Genomic DNA, 16,059 nt, shown 5'->3' with positions numbered 1-16,059 from the left:
TAGGTGGGGTTTGCAGTTCTGATCAACACAGTTACAGGTTGGGCACCTGAATTCCTTTTTGTTAACTTATCTTTCAGGTAGTTAGGATTCCAGTGGAGATCCAGAGTAGTTTTTCCTAGATGGTGTGTGCCAGGGAAACCTGTGGATGACATAAAACTGGAAGTTGTTGCTGATGGGGGTTATGATATAGGAAGAATATCATAATGTCTTGAACTAAAGTAATACGGGAGAACATGACAGTAAAACTGGACAACACGACTTGTTAAATTTCATTCCAATAAAAATGGAATGAAATGTAAAAAGTCAAGCTCTTATGGACTCTGTCAGCTGGAAGCTCATTAGTTAAAGGAGGGGGGAAAAGAGACGGTTCTGAATTATGGGTTGACCAAAATCCACCACTGCAATACAGCTCAATTCTTGGATGTGTCAAATGTTGTATTTTCATTACAGACAGTGAAGTATCAGTACTCTTGTGAAAGACATTGGAAAGAGGCCCTTCAGAATGCTATGTATGGTTCAGTCACCTGTAGTCAAAATAGATGAATATAAACTGGAAGAAGTGCAGAGAAAAACTATTAGAAAGATTAAGGGAATGGAGAACCCGTCTTATGAGAGGTTATTAAAAGAACTTAGCTGGTTTAGCCTGACAGAGGGGATGTGATAACCTTTATAAATATGCCAAGGAGTAAGTACTAGGGAAGGAGAAAAACTGTTTAAGTAAGAAGATAATATTGGTACGAGATCAAGTGCATGTAACTGACCATGAAATGAATTTAGCGTGGAAATTAAAAGATTTTTCTAATCTGATCACCAGAGGAATGGACAGAATGGTTTTCCAGACAGACACAGGTGGCTAACACTGGGGAGATCATGGAGCTGGGAATTGTGATACAAGTTTTCATCTGTTTGATTTGTTCAGTGTCCCCATGAAGTTAAAGGAGCTATTGCTGCCATCTGTGGGGGTACATGCATGTCAGGGTGGTGTCTGCAGAGCTGGGACATCTTGACCGTGCTGAGAAGTACGGTAGGATCCGGCAGCAGAGACCAAAGTTAGAGCAGTTTGTGTCTAGGTGAGATGTAGTTTTGTGGCAGTAGGGGAACGCTGAGCATTGGAACAGCTGTTGCCACAGGTGTTGTCAAGTTGTCATAGCTCAGGGTCCTTGCAAGGAACTTGTCTTTTTGAGAATATGCTGCATTTCTACACCCTACATTTTACACCCCAAGTGAGGAGAGTGGTTTCGGTGGTTGTAAAGATGCTGGATCAGATTCCTTACTCTGTCCATCTCTTCTGCCTTGAATTACCAGCATAGTCCATATAGATTGCAACCTGTCACTATTAATCTCAGATTTCAGGGCATTTTATGGTTACCTGTAGAAGCTGGGAAGGATTTTTTTCCCTCCCTCCCTTCCTCTGAAGCATCAGATATTGGCCTCAGCTAGAGATTGGACAGCTTATATAGTATGCCAGTTGCTCTATTTGTACAGAGATGCCTTTCTGGCTACCTGGCTAGTTATTTGATTTCCTCTCTAACGTGGGACCTGGTTTCCTTTCCGGGTTCATCTGGGCATATGTCTCCAGACAAACTCCCTGTAATAGCATGGGCCTAAGGCACTGGCAGCATCCTTGTTCTCTCCCTGTGGTGCAGTGGAGTATTTGAGGTTCTTGATCTTTCATGCTAAAAGTCTTAAATTTGCTATGAAGTGCCGGGGAGCGTGTTGTGGTCTGCCTGAAGGACTGGAATGGTCTTGTGGATCCTGGTGGACCTAATGTCTAATGACTTGGTTACCTGCAGTTGTGGGGAGCTGGAGTCAGTGACCCAGAGCCAGCCCTTTGTTCCTATTCTGTAATCCACTTGCCAAGGTAACACTTGTTTCTAATTGCAAAATGCACTTTTTTAGGTGGGAGACCTGAAGCCTATGTTAATTCCTATGCAAATGACTGTGAAAGGCTGCCCAATCTTCTTGCAGATGACAGGACCTCAAGCTAAAATGCCAATAATAAGGTATTGCCCCTACACACGGTTGGAGAAGCATGCCAGTGGGTACAGCATCAATTGTTATCAGTCACGGTACAGTGAGGAGGCTGGGAAAGCTCACTGATGTTTGCTGAAGTACAGCACATGCTGTACTCTGCTTTGCAACCAAAAACCAGACCACAGGGTTATATTTGTCCTAACATGACAAAAATGCCCTGCTTCCACATACAGACTGTCCTCAGCCCTTCATTTGAACTGTGCCACCAGCCATTGTAGACTGGTTTTCCAGTGTTTAATGTTGATTAAACTCTACTCGCTCCAGACTTCACTGATTTTAATGCCAAGCTAAATCCCTGGAATGGTAGCACCAATGGGGGAGACTGTCCCTCTTCCCCCCGGGCAGCTGGTGATACTTCCACAAAATGCTGCCATTAATTTCTGTGGCCACCCGCTGTCATGAGCTACGGGTTTGTGCACACAAAGAAAAATCTGAGGCCATTATCAAAACATGGAGAAAGCAGACAATGGAGTACAATTCAGGTGTACAAGGGAACTTTGTATTTCCAATACTGGCCTCAGATTACCTGATTGCCAGTATAAAAAGATGCCAACTAGTAAATATAAGATGGTACATTTCAAGTCATTAACAAAAAAAGGCTCTCAGGACTGAGTGTTTTCTGCACATGTAAAAAGAAAGGTGACTTATCCTTGTTTTCCAGGTTCGGCACTCACGTCTCTGGAGGGGACATGGTCTCCCGTTGCATCAGGCTTAATAATCCTACACCCTTTGGTAAGGTGAATGTCATGGTACAGACAAATACGCTATCCCTTCATCCCCTACAGTGATTAAAGCACAACCACTAACCGATGATATGATTAACTTTAGGTTTCTTAATTGGGGCGAGGGAGAGGGTTGTTTTGAAGGCAGCAAAGGAACAGCAGGAGAAAATCTCAGCTATTTTGTATTTTACCTAATGCAGAGCAGTGGCCAACATTGCCAGGCCTCTAGTTGTGTGGGAATATTCATTGGTCTCTGAAACCTCCATATGCATTAGTCTACTACATATGGCACATCCTGTTCTTTAGTGGGAAACAGCTAAACATCCTGTCCCAGTGCACCAGGGATCTTGCTGTTTTATTGTCTCTTCATAGAAACACACGACGGCAAGGGATGCCTGGGGCCTCGAGCGAATCCTGTTCTATCCCAAGCACTGTGTGGCACAGTCCCCCTTCACAACCTGACAAGTTTTCTCAAGTTAGTTCTCTGAAACAGATAGTCTCTAAGGTTGCCCCTGCCTTAACTTCTGCCTGACACCAGACTAACACAGCTACCACCTCTTTTGTCTCTCAGACTGACAGAGATCCATCTGAAAAGGAGTTAGGCTTTTGATCTCACTGCTCTGATTAGAAATCTGTTCTAGGCCCCCTGTCATCTGATAGAAGAAAAGTTTCTTCTAGTTTCCAGCCAGTTTATACCCATTTGTTTGTGTGCCAACACTGCTATATAGCTCTTCTTGCTGTATTTCCCGTGGCCAAAAAATAGTCTGTTACCTTGTCAAAACAAGCTGCCAGATTAGTTTTTCCAATCTACCTTTAGTAAACCTGTTTGTTGTATTTTATCCTATATCCCGTGTATACCTCTGTGGCTTTGCTAATTCTTTCCTTCAGACCCTGTTCTAAAAAGCCTTGCATGCCATTGAGGATGAAATAACAGGGTTATAGTTGCTCAGATCACTGCCTTCATTCCCCTTCTTAAATACAGATACTATGTTTGCTGTTCTCTCGCCATATGGTACCAACCTCAACTTAACAGATACATTAAAAACCCTTGCTGTCACAACTGCATTTTTATGTTTCAGTGTGTCCAGAAGTCTGAGATAGAGACTGCCTGGTACCTCTGTGACCTGAGTGCATTAAACCCCTCAAGTGTTGCTTTCATCTCAAATGTGGCATAACCTTGTTTGTATTATCCATCCTGACTTTGCTTCATGTGTCAACATCATTGTTCTCTTAGTCATATGGCCAGTAACCGTTAGATGTTGCTTTGCTTTGCAAGGTTTAACACAGCTTAACTTTTGGCAATTCTCATTTTATGCTTTTTGACCTCCAAGACAGATCAACCTGTGCCCTTTTGTCCCTTTCTCATAGGCTTTCTGCTTATTCCAGGTATCCACCTTGAGGTGGCTATTCACCCAGTTAGGTCTGGAGCCCTTTCCTGTCCATGCTGGCCTTCCTCAGAACACAGACAGGTGGGATTAGGATCTCTGGACCATCTTTGAAATACATTGTGAAACCCTCAAGGCCTTAACCCATGTCAACAAAATGCTACCATCATCCCACTATTAGAAATAAAAAAACCCTTGTAAATCGGCACCATCTAGCTGTGTACTTGTGTCCAAACTTTGTCTCATTCCTCAAGTTGTAATTTGTTCAGGGCAGAGGTCAGATAACTTATGTCTCCAAGGCCACTGAACATACTGCATTTACTTTAATAAAGCACTCAAGATTAACACTTCACATACTAAAAAAAAAGGTTGAGAATCGGGGTGGCTACGCTGTGCTTGTAAAAGTCTGTAAAGCAAAGATGGTTTAAAGACATCTCTGCTTGCAGGTGCCTTGGTGTGTCACTTGGCTTGTCTCCAGAGTAGGAGTAGCTTTAGACTGCTCTGATATAGACTTCTAATAGGTAGCCTGTTATCTATTTTCATTTTTTTTCTCGAGGAATAACAAAGCTCCAAGTCTTTTGCATAGCTGGAGTTAATAGTCCTTTCTCCTGGTTAACTCAGACATTCGCATGGACTGGGAAACTTACAATCAAGAACCAGATTCTGAGAAGCTAGTGGACCTGTTGGTGTTTTATGGCACTCCTTTTCCTCTGAAGGACATAGATGGGAACGAAGTGGAGTCAAGTACTAGCACCTCAGAGACCAAGGGTGTATTTAACGACAGCGCAGTCCGTGACACCACAGACACCATTTCTCCAACTTCCCAGCTCACAGACGTAAGTTGCTGCTGGACTATTTTCTTTGTTACTGCCAACATAGAGGAATGGGTTCTTGGTAACAAAACCTACAGTAGAAATAAAAACGTAGTACATTGTACTGTCATATTTATCTGCTCTTGAGGCAAGGTCCTTATCAGAGATTTTCATTTCCCATGCAAACTAATCTAAATATTGCCATTTGTGTTCATATTCTCTTCTGGATGAAGTAACTGTTGTCAGCCATTTAAGACAGACTCCAACCTGTCATCCTTGAATATATCTAACAGAGAGGTCACAGAGCTGTATAAGTCAAAGAAAACTGGATCATAGTTTCTAGAAGCCTGAACAGATAGTAGCTTTTAGGCTTAAAATTATGAGTGGTGCTGGCTGGAACACTTGATTTTTTCCAGTAAAAGACTGACACATTTTAAAAATGCAAATTCTCAAAACCTCAGAGCAATATTGAGGCAGGGGGACCTCAGTATTGTTTACACCAGCTGTCTTCATGAGAGATTTGTAAGGCTAACTTCTGCCCAGTTATGCTGTTGGAGAACAGAATTGGACCTAGAACGTACCCTGTCCAGACAGCGGTGTTTGCTGTTTCTGTCCTTTACTGTAATACTGGAACTGCTATTATAGCTTTAGCATATTTTATAGATAGTGTTGTCTTTTTACAGTTTAGTTCTTTGAAAGGCTCGAGCTACAGCTTACCAACAAACTGAAAGCTTTAAAGCTTTCAGTATCGCAGTTACATTCTTTTTCTTGTCACCCGGGAGGTAAAGCAGTGCTTAAAACATTAATGTAGAAAGCTGTAGGGCCAGATTGCCACTTTATATGGTCAGAGAGAGAACCTTCCACCTATGGGCCAAATAGCTTATCTGTCCAGGAGTTCATCCCCAGGAGTCAATGAACAAAGTTTACACAGGAAAGTAGGGCCAAACAGTACTACCTGTTTTTGCTGGTAATGAATAAATAGTTCATTGTACAGCTCTCACAGCCCTACTCGGTCTTTAACATGTCTGCGTCTAACCCTTTTTGTGCCTATAGGCATCCTATGTAGAAGATGGAGGAAGGAGTGATTCTGAAGACTGCAGTCAAGCAACTGCTCCAAAGAAAATCATCTCTGTGATCATTCAAGCTCATGAAGGGGTTCCCTCAGACCACCCATTCTGTGTAACTCCTAGACAAATTGTAAGCCAGGCTTGCAAGTTGCTGCTTGCAAACAGACACCTCTAGGGGGCAGGAGAAGACTTTGAAGTGGTGCAAAGAGCACTAAACAAGAGCAAAAAGGAATCAGGACTCCTAGTAGAGATTATATATTTTACTAGACCAACAAGATTTATGCAAAAAAAAAAAATTTAATTGCAAGCTTTTGCAAAAATCTTATTGGTCTAATAAAAGATATCATTTCTACTGCGCGTCCTGATTCCTTTCTCCTCTAGACCAATACAGCTACAACCTAGATACCTAAACAAGAGCAAAGCAGTTGGAAAGGAAACTTCAAGCTTTTAAGAAAAAGAGGAGAGCTCTTCTCCCACTACCCTAAGGAAGACAGAGGAAAGTGACATTACCTGTAGGTTATCCAGGCCCCCAAAAGCTGGGAGCAGGTTCTTAGCTTAGTGAAGACCTGTCTTGTATAGTTGGTTGAGCTATAAGGCAGCCCTTTGGACAAAGGCTGCTATCTCATAGGCCACTGACAGGCTTTTATATAGGCAATTCATCCTATATAAACACTGGAAAATCCATAGTGCCTCAGAACTAACTGATCTGATATGGGCCACAGTGTCTGGAATAAAAATATATTTGCAAGTGTGACAGAAAAATGACATGGAAACTGCACTGGAAATAATAATCGTTAGGAGTATTAGCATCAGTAAGAAAAAAATGAGTATTAATGGGTGTTAAAATAAACACGTCATAAATCTTGTAATAGTTTAATAATGTGTCAATTTTCAGCTTCCAATTGTAGGGATTTTCTTTGCTCAAGGGATTCAATAAAGGTTAGACTTATCTAAAGAGAATTTTTAAAGGATTCTTTTAAAAAAAAAAAAAAAAGGTTAAATCTCAGACTGTGGAAACTTGAATCTCTTAAGAATTTACAATTGTCCAAGTTGGCATATACAGTTGATTGTGAACACTGTTTGTAAATAGGCACGGATGTGACTGCAAATATGGGTTAAACTTTAAAATGTTTGTAAGTCAAACTAGTACAGCCTCAGAAAATTAATTCTGTGCCCAGAGACTAAGAGCTGTTAATTTAGGAAGAGGCAGGGTGACAACCACAGATAGCTAAGAGCTGGGCGTGCCACACATGCCCAGCAGAAGATGTAACTGTGGGATCAAGCATCAGATCCCATCGTGCAGTGCTGCTGGTGCGGGGGGAGCATGGGCTCCGGACCCTGAGCTACCTCTGCACCAGCAAGTAGCCAGGTCCCACGACTGGGAGCCCCAACAGCTGATGAGGCTCCCAGCCACAGGGGCACAGTGGAGCCCTTGACTCAAGCTGTGCTCCAAGACTGGGAGCCCTGATCTGTTACGGCTCCCAGCCCAGGGGGGATATCTGAGTCGAGGGCTCCAGTGTGGCTGGGAGTAGCAGCTGGTCGTGGCTCCCAGCCTCAGGGGCACATTGTAGCTTTTGACTCCAATGGGCCACTGGAGACTAGGAGCCCCAATCAGCCTGGCCACACTTTCAATCTATGGCATGATGGGAACCAGCCGTAAGTTATTACATGTATTAGTTTGGTTAATAACTTTGTGGCTTATTCCTTTTTTTATCGTGCCATGAACTAGATTAACATGTAGCTGGGTAATAACTGAAGTGTAATGTGTGCCAGGGGCCTTGGGGTTAGTATGTGGAGATTTAGAAATCAATCTCCAAGGCTACTGTTGGGATTGCCCATACACATAGACCTGCACTGAAATTCTCACAGTGGTTTAATGACACACTGTCATTTTGGTGCAGATTTGGCCAAGGGCCAGTCTGTAGAGCTCTTTCTCTGTGCTTGAAGTGCAAGGCTTCATGTTACTCCCAGGTGCATAGCCCTGACAGCGTTTCCATGATGCCGAATAGGTCATGTGCTTGTGCTAAATAATGTCTTTCTATTGCTCTGCTTCCAGGTGATCCCAGGAGGTGGCAGCACCTCCATCCATGTTGCTTTCAATCCACTCATCCTGCCACAGAGCATTAACAAAATGGAGTGCCAGGGGTATGCGTTGGGCTTTATGAGTCTGGACCAGAAGGTATGTTCTCACCAGGGCTATGTTTGTAGATAAGAAAAAAATACTGCTGTTTAAGCTCCCTCTCTGCTCTGAATACAACTAGTGTGTAACACTGCACATATTACTTAGTACTCATGTCCAGAGGGGCAGGTGATGAGTTGTGATTTGGGCTCTTGCTTGGTTAATAACTGCATGCAGCTACTGTAAATATTCTGGTTTTCTTACTTCTACTCCCCCTCCTCCACCCTCACCCATTTGTTTCATCTAGTCTTTTTGGCTGGAAACCCTTTGGGTAGGGGTTGTTTCTTGCTCTGTGTTTGTACAGGGCCTGACGAGTTGGAGTCCTGTGCCTGGTCCAGACCTCAAGGTGATATTACAAGGTAGTTTTTGCATGATAACGAGTGCAACTCAGGCTTCCCACAGTCTGTTCCTGGCCCTGCGGCTTGCCTACCTTATACATTTGGTCAAAGCACCTGTCTGCTGCAAGACTTTTTCTGGAATGACAAAGACAGCTGAAGCAGCATCTGTAACACAGAGTTTCTCAGCTATAAGCAGTACAGAAGCACACATGGTGCTAATTAACTACAGTCAAATATTTATCCATGATGTTTTCTGTGACTAGGCAACAGGATTTGCCCTAATATTAATGAGAAGCTTCTGTATTGTTTAATAAACACCATTTTTGTTTCCATTCAAAATGCAAACATGGCTTAGGCATGGCTGTTCCCAGCAGAGCTTTTAGAGAGTGAGCATAAAGTATAAAGTACTACAGATCACCAAATATTGCCAGGTGCAACTCATTGAGGGCGTAACAGCCTATCCAAATGTAGCGCTTGTGGCTGGCCCTCTGGTCTGATCAGCGTATGTTCTTCCCTTTGCTGTCAGCTCGCACAGATGATACCTGGCAAGGTGTCTCGGTCACATGGCCGTGAAGTTGCCCCTTTGAGAACAGACCTGCAAGCGCTTGTAAAACCTGCCGTGTAAGTACAACAGTCCTGACATCCCCAACTGCCAGTAAACAGCAAAATGAAATCGGTGAAAGAGCAATGAGTACTAACAGGCTCTGATTCCCTACATTCAGGTTAAATGTGGACATGGATTGTGATGAAGGATTGGTGTTTTATGCTGTAGCAAGTGATCTGATACCAGATCAGCCTCTTCCAAAGGTGAGAATTTACACATCACTGTGTTCAGCTGTTTCCAGTTGCTGCTCAGCGCTGAAGGTAACTCATGACAGCCCACACATTGTCTGTGAAGTACATATTTATTGCCCCTACACCCGTGTTGCAGTACTAGATTTTGAACGCAATAAGAACTTTGTTTTGTAGAGTACAAGGTAGGCCAGAGGAAACTCCAGGATAATTATCTAGGAGCCAAGGAAAGGTGATGCTTAGGACAACTATCCTGTGATTCAGTAGTTGCAGCAAAGATGAGAAGCAAAACAATTAATTTGCAGATTATCAAAGGTCTGGAGTGCCCAGCGCGGTCTATTAGTTAAGCAGTTCACTGTGCCCTAGCGTTTTTGTCTGGCTTTATTGCATTAGTTTTATTTTTTTTTTTTTTTAGTTAATTCATATGAAAGAGAAAACGAACTGGTTTGAGACAGGCGTTTCCCAGTCTCGGATTCTACAAAGTAACCTGATACTAGAACACTGCAAACCTCACAAGTGAACCAGGCTGAAAAGCTTTCCGATACTCTCTCTCTCAGGTGTTGACAGAGTCCATCACTAGCCACAACCTGAAACTCACCAATTCCACAGGGGCTCTTCTGCACTTCAGGCTCCTTCTGTCTATGCCCTTCAGCGTAGCTGGTGACAAGAGCCTGAAAACAGCCCACAGTGACAGGGAAGAACAAGAGCAGGAGCTTCTCCTTCATCCACAGCAAAACATGCTGGTAGGTTCAGAACAACCGCCAGGCTGGAACAGACAACTTTGGGCGGGGAGGCAGAGGAAACAGTCAGCAAAGAGATGGGATCTTGATGTTGTAACTACTGGCAAACATTAATTCCAGGATGGCACCTACTCTGCTTTAAGCACAGCCTGTAGTGATGCCCTGCTGTACTTTTCTTAGGCTCTCCCAAATAAGTCACTTTTCAGGGAACACTAAATACATCCAAGATTGTGCTCTAAAGCAGCTCCCAAATAGGTGAAGAGACAAATTGTTATTGGATTTGCAATTTAAAAGAGAAGATCTAACTCCCATTTCCCCTGTCTCAATCCACTGCATAAGGCATGGCCTGGGTAGCCAGAAATGATGGTTTGAGGTATGCTTGCTGCTGGCACAGGAAATGCAGTCCCCCATTCAGGAATGAAATGAAGTACATGTGGAAGCAGTTGATCCTCCTGGATCATGGTGCATGCTTGAGGGCTGCCCAGACCTTCGATGCGTATGCCTGGGTAGGAATGTTTTTTGGAGGAGTGGAGGCTGAAGTGCATGTAGCCTTTTGAACATGCATTTATCAATCCAAAATCTAGGGCCTTGTTACATGATAATTTGAGGCAGCTAACATGTGGGTTGTTAAGAAACACAGATTGTCGTAGATTGTTAAGAAGCACAGATTAACACCGGAAACTAGTTTTAAACATTCGTTAGCCAGCTCAGAATGATGCCACTCCAAGGAAGGATTATCTTTGATCCACGTTACCCAGCTTGTGTTACACACTAAGGTGTAGCCACTCTAGGCTATACCCTAATGTAAACACCCCACCCACCCTCCTCCCCTGCTGGCCTAGATCATGCCCAGTGCACCTCTCCCTGCTCCCCTTATTTGTGGCTGCCTGCACTGTCAGTCCCAGGGGAGCAGGCAGGGAAGGGCTAATTTACCTGTCCAGCTGCCATTGCTGCTGCCACAGCTGCTGCTGCTTTCTGGCCCAGAAGACCAGCAGCCTATACAGTGGCAGCTCGGCAGGCAAGTTAGCCCTTTCCTGTCTACTCCCCTGGGACACTGCAGGCAGCCACAAGTAATGCCCCAGGGACAGGGTGGGGGGAGTGGTGGAGGCCATGGGAGCAAGAGGGAAGATTCCTACCTTTCAGTTTGCCAGGCCCTGCTGGCCTGAAGTGTGACTGCTCCAAACTCGAGCTAGTGCTAACACCCATCAAAGTTTGTGCAGCTCGCAGCGTACAGTGTAACAAGGCCGCTGCTCTTAGACACAGGCACAGGGGGCTTGAGTCCAGTGGACTGAAAGCACAGAATAACCCTGTGGAAGGCAGCAGGGTAAAATGAGGGTAGTAGGTGGAGAATCAGAGTCACATTCTGGGGAATTTAAGTTCCTAAACTTGTTGGGTTTCATTTCACCATATTTTAAAAGTTTGCAGTTCATCTTTGCCCCTTTGTTTTCTGTGCACTGGCCCTTTAACTTCCATGGAAACATCAAGGTTATTTTTACCTTTGCTTTGCTGCACAGGTTCCACTGGGAATTTGGGCCCCAGCTTGGTGCTATGGTGGGGGTCAAATGGGCTATCTGGGCAGTTTTTGCTTTGGATTTCCTAACCGAGGTTTTTCACACACAGTGTTTGTCTGAACCCTTTCCCCCAGGTGAAAGTGTCATTCCACACGACGCTAGAGTTACTTACATATCAGAGTCTGCCAGCTGAGCAGCTGCTTCCTGGAATCCGAAAGCTGGAGCTGGAGAATGGAGACAGGAAGCTGGAATTTAGTCAACATCTAGTTATTGAGTACAAGAACAGAACAACCCAGGTAAGAAGATAAGAGAAGAAAAGGCAGCTCCACATAAGGGCTCTTGCATCCATTCTGGATCTTCAGTCAATATTCAAACCGTGATTTGCCCATGCTGAAATGCAGTCGTTCCTGGGGTGACGTGTGCCAACTGTGACAGTCGCAGTGCAGAAGGAAACAAGGCATAGCTTTCAGCTGAAACGGCAGAGACCTCCCAGGCCGACAACCCGATTTGGACCAGCATGCTAGGGCCAATTCCCTGCTATTCCCAAGAGGGGATATAGAATGTCTGATTATATGGCAGGAGGGCCTGGGTTTTACACCTCAAGAGATGACCTGTCCAGTTACACTGTGCCCCTTACTGCCTAGCTGCAGCTGTGGTCACTTCTAGCTTGAGGAGTGTGCCAGTGGCTACTTACCAGCTCTGTTCTTCGAAAGTCTTTCAAGCCTGCTTGAGCTCATGTGTCTTGTTACCCTCAGACAGTTTAACTCTGAGCAGTACCAGACTGGACCCTATAGAGTGGTGAGGCAATATGTATCTAGAGCGGAAGCAGTTTCAGGATTATGCAGGGTTTTTTTCCTCCGAAGTGTTTCTAAGCAGCACACCTAAGCTATGGACAAAAGCAGTCATCCTAGGTAGTCTACACACAAGAAGACAGTTAACAACCATGTGTCAGATACAGTCCTGAAGAAGTCAGAGATGCTAGAGTGAAAATGACTTTGCTATGTAGTACATTAAAACAACCTGGGAGCATTTTCCTAGGTTTGCTCTCACCGTAGAGAAACCCAGAGCTGCTCTCAGGAGAGAACATAGTCCCCTAGCTTTCTTTTTCTCCCCAGGAGACAGTCAGTATATACAGACATTTGCTCTCTCAGGAGAAACTGTACTGGGACTGATTAAACTCTAGTTGTTACCTAGGTTATTTTTCTCCCTGAGTGGCCATTTTTAGTTTGGGAGAAAAATCGTGAACACCCCTTACACTCATGGTTTCTCTTGAGAAAGCAGCAACTCTCCCAGAAGAAACTGAATGTTTGTATGCGGCCTTTGTCTCCACACAACCCTTAGTAGCTAAACAGCCCTGGGGCGCTATACCGTCCCTTACACTGAGTCCATTCAGTGGCAGATCTGAAGATCTGTCTATCTATCTGAACAGATACACGCTACCTTTCCCTGTCATAATAAACCATTAGTTTAACTAAGTCTGAACTGCAGAATGACATGTATTGTAGTCCCCTGCAAACACAGCACAACACTTCTGTGGCCCCTAACGTCATCCATAGCAACTATCATTACAGCGCTACAGAAACTGTATACCCTTCGCCTGCCCAAGCCAACAGCTAAGGGATGGAATAATGCTGGTTCTTTCCAGACTATGTTACAAGTTTAATGCTCATTTCCTCTCTCTTGTACCCAGCAGCTGTTGCCGGTAACTGCATTCCTTACTGTTCCCGTACTGGAGCTCTCCTGTGAGACAATAGATTTTGCAACCTGCTTTGTTGGTCAGCCCAAGATAGAAAACGTCTTCTTGTTAAACCGGAGCAGGTGTAGAAGTTACTGGATTGTTCTACTGGGTACGAAGCCTTTGCCAGTGACTCATTTTTAGCTTTTTGCCTTCCCATTCAGTTAGCCATTTAACATTGTCAGTAGGTCAGGATACCCTGGCAGTCACTGTCAGCAAGCAGGCTACATCTAGTTCCAATCTTGTGACTGCTTTTGTACCAGCATAACTAATTCCATTTATTTCAACCCTCGCTCCAGACTGACTGCGGAGAATAGAATTGCACCTACTGGATTAATTTGCAAATCTAAGCCTCAGAGTCAAAAGATGCAGAGCAGCAGCCACTCCCATCCGCTGCAGTGGGAGCAAGTTTGAGCCGTACCATTTACAGCTGCCCCCATTCCCGCCTGACAGGGGATGACTATTTAGGCTGCCCGAATGCAAATGAAACATTGCATTGGACAGGACACCAGGCAGCTTTCCCCGGTGACTCAGGAGTTATAGTCTTGACTTATGTGAATGCTGCACGATACTTCTCCACTGAAGGCCTCTGCATGTTCATTCTTTGTTGCAGACCAACAGGAGCAGCATGCTGACCTGGAAGTATTTTCCATCTCCCCCTCCAGTGGAAGTCTGGAGGCCCGTGAAGCTGACTTACCCACCAAAGTACCTTTACAGATCTGTTTTACAGCAAGGTATAGTAAGAGCACAGGTTTGCTGCAAGGAGATTTTCAAGCCCAGGCTACTAAGGTGTTAATTTCATTTAAAGCAGTCTCAGCCCAGGGTCTGTGTTACATTCTTGTCAACAAGGGGAGCTTTGCTCTTCTTGTCCTACAACAAAGGAGGTTTCTATGGAAGTGATCAGTAAGGATGACAGTTAGTCCCTGAGTTGTGTTGTCAGTGATTAAGGGCCCATGTATACACAGGCACACATGCTGGCATGCCTGTCTGTGCAGTTACTGCACTAACAGACAGATGGGATTCAGACATCCTCAATGTGCGTGGTCACAATGCAAGTCCCCAAGCGTAGGGACGAGTGTTAAAATACCGCTGTCCCGCTGTCATGGAGCTCAAGCAGTTCTTTCAAGTTTGCACATGCTGTGGTGGACAGACTGCAAGCACTTGCTGGCTGCTCTCCGAGTGTATGCTACACACGCGAGTACTGTTGCTCAGCTATCCAAAAAACCGAAACCCTTGTTTATGCTGTAATGGGTGCAGCAACACATTTATTGCATTGTCTATATAAAACACGTACTGGGAAGCGCTGCTAAACTCAACCAGAAAATCCTTCCCAAGCTGACGTGGAGGGCTGAATACACCCTTGTAAGCAGTCCCAATCCTGAGATGAAGGTTTATATTGGGTCCTCCGTGAACTAGCCTTACATTCCTCAGTCTTACTAAAGGAGCACGCAGCACCTGCAGATGAAGAGGCAGCAAATAGAGGTTGCAGCCATTCCAGGCAGCACTTCGAAGTGGTTCCTGCTTTTCCCAGGGAGGATTTTTTGAAGTGAAACAGCTATTTTTGTAGTGCTTCATCAGGCATGTATGTCACCACCCTAGTGCTTCACAGTCACTTGGAGCTTTGGAAACCATAACTGTTAGCATAACAGGCCATGCTAACTGTAAAGCTTCACATAGCAGTGTTGCATCTGCAGCTAGAAGCAGCCCTTGTTAATGAAAATAGATGGCTGTGGGATTTTGTGTAACACCTGCATACAGCACTTCACAAAAACAACTGAGTTGATGGTGATGTGCTACCTCATGTCTAAAGGTTTTATATACAGCAACAGAAATGATAAAAGATGGGATTATAGAAGGGTGAGGAATAATAGAATCTGATAATGTTTTCTCAAGTCCTTTAATGTCTGCAAGTTGCACAGTACCTGGCAGTGAAATATGTCATGTCCCCCCCCACATCCCATAATTGGATTGCATACAAAAAAAAATTATAGATGTTATAATTGTCCATGTATAGAATCTAATTGTTGGAGGGCTGCCTTAAATTTGTCCCCATCACTGCAGTGGGGCAGGTGGTGGGAGAGGCAGTCAGGGGGTAGGTGGTAGCAGGCAGGTGGGGTGAAGGCAGTGGGGGCCTTACCAACCTACTCGAGTTCTTTTGAGAGAGTGTCAGTAAGCAGTTGATTGCAGTGTATTTGGACTTCCAACAAGCCTTTGACAAGGTTCCCCCATCAGAGGCTCTTAATCATGGGATTATAGACTGTGTCCACTTGCAGATTAGAAATTGTCTTAAAGACAGAAAGCAAGGAGTAAGTATAAATGGTTAGTTTTCAGGATGGAAAGAAGTAAATAGCAGTCTCCCAGGGATGTGTGTCGGGACCAGTGCTGTTTAACATATTCATAAAGGATCTAGAAAAGGGGGTAAGCAGCAAAGTGGCCAAATTTGCCAATTGCACACAATTATTCATTAGTAAAGACTGTGAGGAACTACAGAAGGATCTACCACAATTGAGCAAATGGGCAGCTAAGTGGCAGACAAAATTCAATGTAGATAAGCGTGAAGTGATGCACCTGGGCAAAAATAACCACAACTCTACCCATGTTATGATGGGCTCCATGCTAGCTGCTATCACACAGGAGAGATCTGGGTGTCACGGACAGTTTACAGAAAGCATCAGCTCTGTGCTCAGCAGTCATCAAAAAGGCAAACAAAATGTTAGGGAGTGAAAATTGTAAGCAAAATGTAA

The 16,059-nt window shown here is 44.4% G+C and overlaps 1 protein-coding gene and 1 long non-coding RNA gene across 10 annotated transcripts in view; one reads left to right on the top strand and one right to left on the bottom strand.

Annotated features, from left to right (window-relative positions):
* Positions 1-16,059, top strand: part of DLEC1 (DLEC1 cilia and flagella associated protein) — a 60,430-nt gene that overhangs the window by 41,786 nt on the left and 2,585 nt on the right. For 2 of the 7 annotated variants that reach the window (XM_090047792.1, XM_090047790.1), the window contains exons 27-37: positions 1,900-2,003; positions 2,696-2,766; positions 4,763-4,977; positions 6,007-6,150; positions 8,077-8,199; positions 9,064-9,158; positions 9,260-9,344; positions 9,887-10,072; positions 11,715-11,876; positions 13,271-13,427; positions 13,929-14,049. In XM_090047792.1, coding sequence (XP_089903918.1) covers positions 1,900-2,003; positions 2,696-2,766; positions 4,763-4,977; positions 6,007-6,150; positions 8,077-8,199; positions 9,064-9,158; positions 9,260-9,344; positions 9,887-10,072; positions 11,715-11,876; positions 13,271-13,427; positions 13,929-14,049 — 1,463 coding nt within the window. The other 5 variants (XM_090047791.1, XM_090047793.1, XM_090047794.1 and 2 more) reach the window with 5 other exon arrangements.
* LOC149865118 (uncharacterized) lies at positions 11-11,886 on the bottom strand. 3 transcript variants are annotated; one of them, XR_016442382.1, is made up of 3 exons: positions 11,753-11,886; positions 9,928-10,108; positions 11-139 (listed from the first exon to the last, which is right to left on the bottom strand). It is a non-coding gene; the product is annotated as an uncharacterized LOC149865118 (long non-coding RNA). The 3 variants fall into 3 exon arrangements; XR_016442383.1 differs by lacking the exon at positions 11-139 and adding an exon at positions 4,908-5,045; XR_016442381.1 differs by lacking the exon at positions 11-139 and adding an exon at positions 9,352-9,544.

This window comes from Crocodylus siamensis, chromosome 5 (assembly GCF_052110815.1).
Source record: "Crocodylus siamensis isolate JL-2025a chromosome 5, ASM5211081v1, whole genome shotgun sequence".
NCBI classification, from domain to species: Eukaryota; Metazoa; Chordata; order Crocodylia; family Crocodylidae; genus Crocodylus; species Crocodylus siamensis.
This window is presented reverse-complemented; position numbering and strand designations above follow the sequence as displayed.